Source organism: Kryptolebias marmoratus, linkage group LG21 (assembly GCF_001649575.2).
Source record: "Kryptolebias marmoratus isolate JLee-2015 linkage group LG21, ASM164957v2, whole genome shotgun sequence".
In the NCBI taxonomy this organism is placed as follows: Eukaryota; Metazoa; Chordata; class Actinopteri; order Cyprinodontiformes; family Rivulidae; genus Kryptolebias; species Kryptolebias marmoratus.
The window spans coordinates 21,709,507-21,720,045 of record NC_051450.1 but is presented as its reverse complement, the minus strand read 5'-3'; the positions used below and the strand labels follow the sequence as shown (position 1 = coordinate 21,720,045).

General features: G+C 41.8%; 1 protein-coding gene across 1 annotated transcript; it reads left to right on the top strand.

Annotated features, from left to right (window-relative positions):
• Positions 1–403: 403 nt before the first annotated feature.
• prmt6 (protein arginine methyltransferase 6) lies at positions 404–2,353 on the top strand. The gene has a single exon (XM_017432315.3). The coding sequence runs from the start codon at positions 607–609 to the stop codon at positions 1,660–1,662; it is 1,056 nt and encodes a 351-aa protein (XP_017287804.1). The 5' UTR covers positions 404–606; the 3' UTR covers positions 1,663–2,353.
• The last annotated feature ends 8,186 nt before the right edge of the window (positions 2,354–10,539 follow it).

The window sequence follows — 10,539 nt, the reverse complement described above, 5'->3', positions numbered from 1 at the left end:
ATTAATCAAAACCATTTTGCTTCATTTTCACTCAATTACAAACAGAGCTGCCCACATTTTTTTAAATTTCCATATAAAAATACTTTTTAGTTGAGTTTAAGGTCATCCTTTTTTATATTTTGCTTTCAAAATATTCACAAATCAATAAAACATCAAATTAAAAAACACATTTAAAATAAGATTTGAAATGTTTAGGAGTTATTTTTTAGCTTCATGGGAAATGAGACAAAAGAATGCATGTGACTTAAATGTTAATTTACTTTGTCACAAAACATTATACAAAATTTTAAATACACAAGAGACTTCGATGAAACAAAAATTTAATAACCTAAAATAAAGTGCAATAAACCGTGTAATGTAAAAAAAATAACAACTTTAAAAGCCGTTTTTAATCACTAGCTACATTTTCCGTTAGAAACTCAAATGTACCACCTTCCACATGACCCTGAACGCAACTAAAGACGACGTAGCTCCTACGTGCGCCTGGGAGTTGTAGTTCAGTTGACTTTAGCTCGCTGTTATCAGGCGCAGTGGAGAACTACAAATCCCAGAGTTGTCGAACGCGGAAGTTCAGTAATAAAACACTAGTCGACGGAAAGAGGCAAGATGTCTCGTGCTGGAAAAAAGAGAAAATTGGATAAAAGTCGTCAGGACAGACTTTATTTCGACAGCTACTCCGATGTGACGATTCACGAAGAAATGCTAGCGGACCACGTCCGGACCAACGCGTACCGGACGGCCATTTTCAGGAACAGTGACTCGATTCGGGGGAAAGTCGTGCTGGACGTCGGAGCAGGAACCGGCGTTTTGAGCATCTTTTGTGCTCAGGCCGGCGCGAGGAAAGTGTTCGCCGTGGAGGCCTGCTCGATAGCCGAGCAGGCGGAGAAGATCGTGAAGCAAAACAAGATGGAGGACCGGGTGGAGGTCATCCGAGGGACGGTGGAGACCGTGGAGCTGCCGGAGCAGGTCGACGTGATCGTGAGCGAGTGGATGGGCTACGCGCTGCTGCACGAGTCCATGCTAAACTCGGTGCTGTACGCGCGCGACAGGTGGCTGAAGCCCGGGGGCCTCATCCTGCCGAACCGAGCCGAGCTCTTCATCGCGCCCGTCAGCGACCCGGTGGTGGAGGACCGCCTGTATTTCTGGTACAACGTGAAGGACCAGTACGGCGTGGACATGTCCTGCATGGCCGACTTCGCCCAGAAGTGCGTCAGGAACTCGGACATCGCGGTGAATACGGTGGCCGGGGAGGACGTGCTGTCCCACCCGGCCCGGTTCGCCGAGCTGGACCTGCGCTCCGTGACCGTGGAGGAGCTGCGCTCCGTGGGGGGCGCGTTCCGCTGCGAGTCGTTCGGCTCCGCGGCCGTGAACGCGTTCTGCGTGTACTTCACGGTCTCCTTCCCGTGCCCGGACGGCCCGCACGCGCTCGTCCTTTCCACGTCCCCTTTCCAGCCGGAGACCCACTGGAAGCAGGCGGTGCTGTACGTGGACCGTCCCGAGGAGGTGGTGCAGGACACGCCGGTGAGCGGGGAGGTCCGCATGTACCCGTCGGAGGACAGCGCGAGGCACGTCTGCGTCCACGTGGACTTCAGCATCGGGAACCACAAGAGACAGTCCAAGACCTTCTCCATCCCGGACTGGACCTCTGATGCTCACATCTAGTGTTGCTTCATTTCAGCAAAGTGGAGAAAAGTTATAAACATCTTACCTGCAGCAGAAAACGACCCCGTCTCTAAAATGTCCTCAGTGTTTTATTTAATGTCTTAGCGACTCAGTATCTGCAGAAATATCTGACTTTCAGTCGTTTTTGTCTTCGCCGAGGCGACCATCTTGAATCGGATCGACACCAAACGTCGTTGAGGTGTAAATGTGCATCCAGTGATTATTTCATTAAAACCTTTCCGCTGGTTCGAGAGATATTTTACTAATGCTGCAGACGAACGGTTCGGGTTACACCAGAAGTGCTACAGCTAGCTGCTATTTGCAAATAACCACATAAATCTATATAACTAATTATAATACAAACCTGAGGACGATGTAAAGGGTTAGAAAATAAAGTTAAAATGTTTGAGTTTAGAGTTTTAAAGAGTGGTAGTTTAAAGGTTTATCTGCAACAGGTGAGATATTAACAGTTCACAGCCGTCCCACAGAACCTCACTGAGCTCCCAAACAAACGGAGCAAACCTTGCATTTCTGACTGATGTGATTTTTGGGTTTTTTGCCCTTTCAAACCCGGCTGCAGCTTTTTTTTTTCTTTCAACAAGAGCGCGATGTGAACGTGTGTACCGACTTTAAGTTTGTTCTGTTTCTGTGTGTTTTCACCCAATAAATGTTTGCTGAAAGTGGCAGGAAATGCATCAAGATGCCTTTTTTTATTATAAATTCTGTTCAGACAGCTTCAGAGTTGGATGATCTGGGGTCAGTTTTCTTAATAAAACGGTTTAAATATCAGAAATATGGAGAAAAAAAAACAAACCTATCCTTAAAGCACTCATGATGTGAGAATTTAGACTTCATCATGTAAACCTTTTTACAGTTTCAGAATTATCTTTAAGAATATAAACATTTAATTTGATTTGTTTAGAAGGGACAGCACATATTGATCATTATATATATATATATATATACCAGAATCATCTCAGTAGCTGAGTTTCATCTGCTGTTTTCTGGCAGGTAAAAGAAAAAAACAACACAAATATAACAAAAACGAATAAAATGAACCATAAAACAGTAAATGACAGACGTCACACAGAGTCTATCTGGGCGTATTTTATGGGTATAAAAGCTTGAATAACTGTCCCAGTCTCTGACCCAAATTATCTTCTCTGTTTTCCTAAAATGCTCCAATTTACTTTGAGCTCTGTGTTTATTCTGGGATTTTCCTTCTGAATGAAATAACCCAACAGTTTGGGTGTCGAGCTTATTTAAAACCATAAAAACAAGACGTAAATCACTGAATATTTGGTGATTTTCAAAGTAAAATATTGAACTTACTGATGATGTTACAACGGTGAGCATGGAAAGGTTTAATTGTCTTTTTTTTTAAGAGTTAACGAGTTTCAGCTCTAATCCTGGTGTTCAACCAGGTTGAAAGGTGATATAATATATGAGAAAACATCTAATATGTTGAGTTTTGTTACTTTTGTTGCCTAAATGTCGAATCTGAATCGAAGGCGAGTCAAAGATCCTGGAAGTGATCCAAAACATCATAAAAACCTCCCTTAAAGACTGAAATATAAAGAGATTGCTGCAAATTTACCATTAGATTTAAAATAGAAGTGAATCTAACAGCCTGTCCTTCAAGTTCTGGTGAAATTTAATAATCTAAACTCTAAATTAATTTAAAAAAAATGAAGCATTCTGCAACAAAATGCACAGACGTAAAAACAGATTTTTTATTTGTGCTGCATGAGGTTAGAAGTGATTAATTAGATTTAATTAAAACTTTTATTCCTGTCCAAATAAACTCCACGTTTTATTTTCTAAACTCTAATCATCACTTGCCGCCATAAAGAGCAATCAATTGTGTGTCTGTTAGCAAAATATCTCACAGTAATCACAGGCTGCACGTCCTCAATTGATTAACTTATAGAGTCGACCCATATCAAGATGGCCGCCACATCTAACACAAAAAATGGCTGAACCTCGGTCAGATTTACAGACACTGAGCTAAAATCTGGCGTGGTAGCAGCTGAGCGTCATCCCTAACACACCCTCTGAGCACCAACAGATCCCGCAGAAACCGCTGATACTCCTTCCTTCATTAAAATCTATAGGTTTTTATAATTAAAACCACTTTATTCCAAAGTAAACTTCTGCACAAAGATCCCATAATTGTAACGCTGAACAAACAATATTCGTCTATTTCTGTCGCCGCACGTCTGCCTCTCCGATGGAATATAGTGTTACTCGCAGGTCGGAGGAAGGACGCGGTGAGTAACACAAGGAGAGCGTGTGAACGCCGGCTTCAAGTCGTTTTTAAGAGCAGCTTTTCAAACACGATTTATTGGCTTTGAAACGTAAAACAAATAATTTCAGATTTCACCACAACAGCCAGAATACGGAGCAACAAAACTGCTTTTTTCTCCCTTTTAACTTGTTAAAAAGCACAAACACTGGCAAAACTGAAATTAGAGATCCATACAAATATGATATTTGTCAAAAACCTTTGTTTATATTTAAATATATCCCTACATTTAGAAAGAAGTCATTTCAAATACAGTTACCGTATTTTCCAGACTATAAGGCGCACTTAAAAGCCCTCAGTTTTCTCAAAAAGCAAATTAGTATCAGTATTTATAATCCGGAGCACCTTGTATATGTAAGAAGTCCTGATGTTTTATTGGACTTTGGTAAACTATAAAGCCGTGGCGCTTGCAGCATTAAGGCTCAGTTATAGTCGCTCTTTGTAGCGTCTCGCAGGGCTCGGTGCACGACAATGCGTCTTATAATCCAGTGTGCCCTACAGTGCGGAAAATATGGCGTTCAGATTTGTTTTTCATTGTTTGACTTCTGAATCCACACCTAAAGAGATTTGAACTCTGAAGTTTCACAGGAAGTTGAGTTCAAATCTTTGAATCTGTCACCGACAGCCTTCTGATTTAAAATAATCTGTGATGGCAGAGAGAAATGAAACGCCAACCATCGGGTTTCATGTTGCTGAACGTGGTATCTCACTAGGCTTCCACTGCATCAAAATTGCTGCAATCTCTCTGATTTCTGAGGGTTTGTGACCAGCGAGCCGTTCAGCCGCTTTCGTTTGAAGTACTGTTGTGTGCACAGCTTATAAGACTGTATTCTAGGCCATACAAGGATACTGGGAATCCTCACAAAGGTTCCCTTGTGAATGCTGTTCAACAGCTGGTCACCAGTTGCAGCCCAGTGAGAACCAACCTAAACTAGAACTACCTTCAATGGTAATCCATGTTTTAGCAACAGTCCTAGGAAGGAAACTTCACTAAATGGTCTCCAGGAGATCCAACACAATGAATGTGATTGTGTTGGTAAATCAGACTCTTGTTCACAGAATTTCAAAATGAACAGTTAGATGTTTTTGGGTGTCAGTCCAGCTTTGTAACCAGTGGTTGTCATTCCGTCTCCAGGGGTTGATAAGTAACATTGATCGTTGAGAAATGAATCCTGGTCCTGGATTACCACAGATGGCCATCATGTGAGCGTATGGAGGCGGTGAAGGGAGAGGATCGATCCTGACCCTGACAGACCGATGATCCTCCTGTGTCATGGTGTGGGGAGTCATATGGTCTGATGTGGACTTCAGGTCACCTCTAGCAGTGATTCAGGGGACAATGATGGCACAGCACTACATTCGTGTCCACATGTCTTACCCCTGTTAGACAGCACCCATCCACACTCCACACTCGATAAGTGTCTATAACAGGGGTGTCCAATCCTGGTCCTCAGGGCCTCCATCCTGCAGGTTCTACTTGTTCCTCTGCTCCAACACACCTGATCTGAATCAATGGGTGATTAACAGGCTTCTGCAGAACATGAAGAGGTGATTTAACCTCTGAATCAGGTGTGTTGGAGCAGAGAAACAAGGAAAACCTGCAGGATGGTGGCCCTGAGGACCAGGATTGGAGACCCCTGGTCTATAGGCTGCCAGTGTCGTGTTGAGGTCCTCCTGTGAACATCCAGGTTCCTGATGTTCCCCAAGTAAAATGTGTGGGATCAGTTGTCACATGACCTTTCAACCTGTTCGGGTTCATTTCCACCACTCTGCCTGGGTTAACTTTTTATCGTCGGTGACAAAACTTCACTGTTAGTCTTATGTTAATCTAATATTATCCTTGCCATTTGAGAGCTTTGAGGGATTTTGTTTTTATTTGTATTTCTGTGAAATGGGAGTGCGAGGTTAGTCGGTGACATTTACGTGCACAGCTTTTTTTTCTGTCAGAATAAAGTAAATCTATACACTTTCCACTCAAATAAAGTTCTTTACTTGCAGTTGGCTTATTGTCCACCTGCAGTGGCTCAATATCTTCTCAGAATCCAGGGCTAGCACAAAAGATTTGCAGGCGGAACAAAGGAAGGTATCCTGAGAATAGAAATGTCAAACGCAGCACAGGCAGCCTCTGTCGAACGGAGAATCACAATCTCGTATGCATGGCCACTCTCGGCTGGTGGATTCTAAACTAATTGTGATCCGTTCCTGCCTGAAATCATTTGGAAACCATTAGAAACAAGTGTTGAAACTTGAAATGAGATTATTTGTGTTGTATCACACAGCAATTTAAGAGCCAATCAATAGACTGTGCGCTTAATCTAACTGATTTCAACACTCATTGTTCACTGGACGGCTGCAGAACAAGACTGGGGAGGATCCGTGAACAGAAATGGCAGCAAATGGAGCTCTCTTTAGCTTTCTGTTTAACTGTTAGGGAGGGGGAAAGTGTTTGGAAATTGTTTTAAATTATCTGCAATTCACCAGCTCTAAAATATTGCTGGGATGTCTAACCGTGCTGCCTGACGTTGTTATAAATTAGTGTTCAGAAAGCATTAAAAAAAGCATTTCCTTTGGAGAAATGTGAAATATCTGGGTAGTATATTGCCTAAAGCTAAAATTGCCTGAGATTTCCTGCAGCTTTAACCAAAATATTACTTTGCAAAATGTGCAGATTCATAATAAATGTGTCCACAGATAGAGAAAAGGAGAAATGCTGTGTTTTAACTTTGATTTGAAGTGTAAAATCTAAATAAAATCAACAAATTGAAGATCCTGCCTACACTACTATGGATATGTTTTAAAGAGATATTGTTCTTGTTTATCTACACATTCAAATAAAATCACTGTAACACCCATACCATGCTACTAGGTGGTGAGAATGTCCATATTAACAATACGCTAATAAACCGTGTATATCTATACCTCCTCCTCAAACCCAGTAGTTGAAGGACCAACCTTCTCGTTAAGGGAAGCTGGTTCCAGTCCTGTACCCTTTATGTAAAAAAAATAAGTCAGAAGAGCAACACCATCTCTGGTTTTAAGGTTACGCTGTTTTGAAACAAACATTTGCAACAAGCTACAAGAGTTAGCTGACATCAACCAATCAATTCACTTTATTTTGGTAAATTATCAACATTAAACATAAAGAAATAAAACGACAACAAACAAAACCATAATTTACAAAAAAAGGAATAGGCTGAAGCCAAAGCTTCCTCTTGCCTACACCAAGATATCTTCACAATACCTATATATATCTAACTAACAGCGTGAGATTTTATCAATTTACTTTTTAAAGCTTTTTTAAAACTCACCAAAAAAGAACATAACTTAAAATCATCATTCAGGTCATTCCATAGTTTCACACCAATAACTGAAGCACACCTGGACTTTACCTGACTTTTCTTTTTTGCACATTTAAATATAAAAAAAAAACTCGCAAATTATATTTATTCTGTCTTAATTTAAATAATTTCTGAACACCGGAAGGAAGTCTTTTGTTCAGTGCTTTATGCATTATTTCCAATATTTATATATATACATATATACACACAGCCTACTGCTGCAGGCTAGCTATGGAGGCTAATAACCAAGCTAAAGCTAATCAGGCAAATAGCAAAACATGCAGGAAGTAATGCTGAGTGCAATTAGCACCATTACTTTTTCAACCATTGAGCAACATGTGGCATCATTTTGGCAGCAAAAGTAACAATTATTTCATTTTTGTTTCTTATAAAAGCAAATAAATCGTGATGCATTTATTTGTTTTGTTTGTTTGTTTTAATATCATGGAACTGAGGTATTTTTGTAAAAGGTTATCTTACCGTCCCATTGTTTTTATTAAAAAACATTGATTTCTGCTGAAACTAAATGCCGTTATTGACTTAATATGATTGGAAACATTACTGGAAGCTTGTTTCAATCCCTTCAACGTTCTGTTTCCAGTGATCAGATTAGCATACGTCTCAAATCTCTCTGGAGGGTGTTTTGTATAAATCGTTGTTTTTAACCGTCGTATAAAAACCAGAAGAATCACGGAAAAGCGTTCCCTCGGAACTCGTTTCTTCAACCCGCCTGAACTCTGTCTGCACGCAGGATCTAATCGTAGCCTCTCATTCATCTCCTCCTGCTATTAACACCCCGAATTAGCCGATCAGATTCAATTCCCACAGTCGGTTACAGTAACCAATATTTCTGTCAGCATATCCTGCAAAGACAAATTAGGAATATATTATTGACAAAAGCTAATTTAGAAGAACAGCAGGTCGGACTATTTGTCATCATTATCATTGGGAACAAGAACTGACCCATGTGGCCTCGGCTAAATCCCAAAATAACTCGACCCCAGTGAGCAGATTTTTTTTTTCCTCGACAGTAATAAAAGCGTACACTTATTTAAATGAGAAACAGTATTTATTCTTGCCCCTGAGCTGGAAATCTCAGCCAAAGGAAGCCACTGCCTATCAGAAATGCATCCAGCTGAAAGCACCGAGGCGTGCCTTCATGGACGGACACACATGCAGCACAACAAGGACAGATCTGGACAGCGCCTGCTAAGAAAGTAAATCCCAAATCGCTCGCTGTGGCACGTAAATCTGAACGGGACGGCCCCGATGCACAATCAGCCCGAGGCAGGCGGCTCTCAGTCCAAATCCACCCAACTGTGCGGCTGCGCATCCCCCTCCCCACTAATCCGTTTTCAATCATGCACTTTTTGGATTAGACCTCCATGTAATTCTTCTCAGGTATTGTTTTATAACCTAATATTATATTTCAATTTAGGCGAGCTGGGCTGTGGGTTTAGGACGCTGTGCAGGATTGGATAAGCAACAGATTGGAGGGGAGGGAAAGGAGCGTGATGAACCTTTGACAGAGCAGGTGCATGAAGGTGGCACGAATGACCTGATTCAGTCTCTCTGAGGTATTCTGCTCTGCGATGGCCACCTCTCCGACTGTAGCTCACCATTTTACCTGCCTTATAATGAATTCGGTTGATTTGTCATGTTCTTATACTAATAATGATGTGCTTATCGCTGTAATGTGTGATGATCTGTTAATCTGAGATTAAGATAAAAAGCTGTCAGCGCCTGACCCGACTCTACATCGAGTCACCTCAATCCAGGATGGCAACTGGCTTCAGTTCTACAAATATTGAGCTAAAACTTTGTGTGGTAGTAGCTGAGAGCCATCCTCCGTACACACTCTGAGCTGAACATTAAAACCTTAGTGTATTTTGTTTATCTGCACCACAGGAGACATTCTTCATCAATGGAAACCTCACGGCCACTGGATTTGCGAAATGTGTTTCCCTATTTGTGCACTGAAGCTGGCACGTTCCCCGAGTCTCGGTGCACCACCACATTATGGGTGTCAGGTCCGAGCAATCCTAGATGAACAGTTTCCTGGAAAGTGGATTGGTCGTCGTGGGCCAGTTGAATGGCCGATCTGACCCCCTTAGACTTTTATCTTTGGGGTCATCTGAAGCCGATCATCTCTGCTGTGAAGATACGAGATGTGCAGCACCTGAAACTAAAGTGCTCACATTTCTCCTGTGGTGTTGCTGTCAGCGTGTGAAGAGGTTTTTATAAGTGGTGAGAAACTTGTAAATAACTCATAAAAGAATAAAGTTACGTTAAAACCAAGCACACCGTTGGTTTTCTTGTGAAATTCCCAATAAGTTTGATGTGTCACATGACCCTCTTCCCATTGAAGAAACAAAAGTTGGATCCAAAATGGCCACCATGGTCACCGCCCAGCTTGAAAAGTTTCCCCCCTCCCCATATACTAATGTGCCACAAACAGGAAGTTAATATCACCAACTATTCCCATTTTATTGAGGTGCATCCATAGAAATGGCCCACCCTGTAGTTCTAGATATGGCTGGGGCGGCCATTTTGAATGATAATTCTGGCGGGCGACGTGCATTCCTTCACAGAACGCTGGACCTGCAGTTTACACAGCTTACTGGTGTTTCCCAGCACGTTATTGGCTGCAGATTCAGACAGCCTCTGTGAAAATGTCTCCTGAGTTTCATGTTTTTCCGTCTAAAAGGACGGAAAGAAAAGAGCTTACCAGTCTGAAGATGAGCTTCAGACAGAAATGTATTGTGGGTGAACATTTTATAGGGTGTCTTTGTGTCGAGTCAATAAAAGGGAATTAAATGAGCTCTTTGGTAGCCTTGCACTCTGCTTTCTCCTTTCTTGTCGCTGAGTGAATTAGAAAAAGAGGCTCATGTCAGGCGAGTCGCCCTTGGGCTCACGGAGGAGAGGGAGACGAGCGAGTCAGCCGGCTGAGGCCGTCTGCTCTCCATCCTTCACCTTTCCACTGTCACACAGGTAACATTAAAGAGGAAATCCGTAAAACTGAGCCGTAAACCTGCCTGGTATGTTGCGGTCCTGATTGATTTGTGACAATGACCCTTTAAGGCGTGCTGTATGTGAACTATGGGGCAGATTTTAATGAAACGCCCACATCTACAAGTGATTAACTTCTGGAATCAACTCCATTCATCTTATTCTATCTTAGGAAAAAGATAGATACATTTCAGCTAATTTTAGAAAAACTGAGCTAAAATTACA

Coding starts and splice junctions, on each gene's coding strand:
- prmt6 (XM_017432315.3), top strand. CDS start 607: ATGTCTCGTGCTGGAAAAAAGAGAAAATTGGATAAAAGTCGTCAGGAC.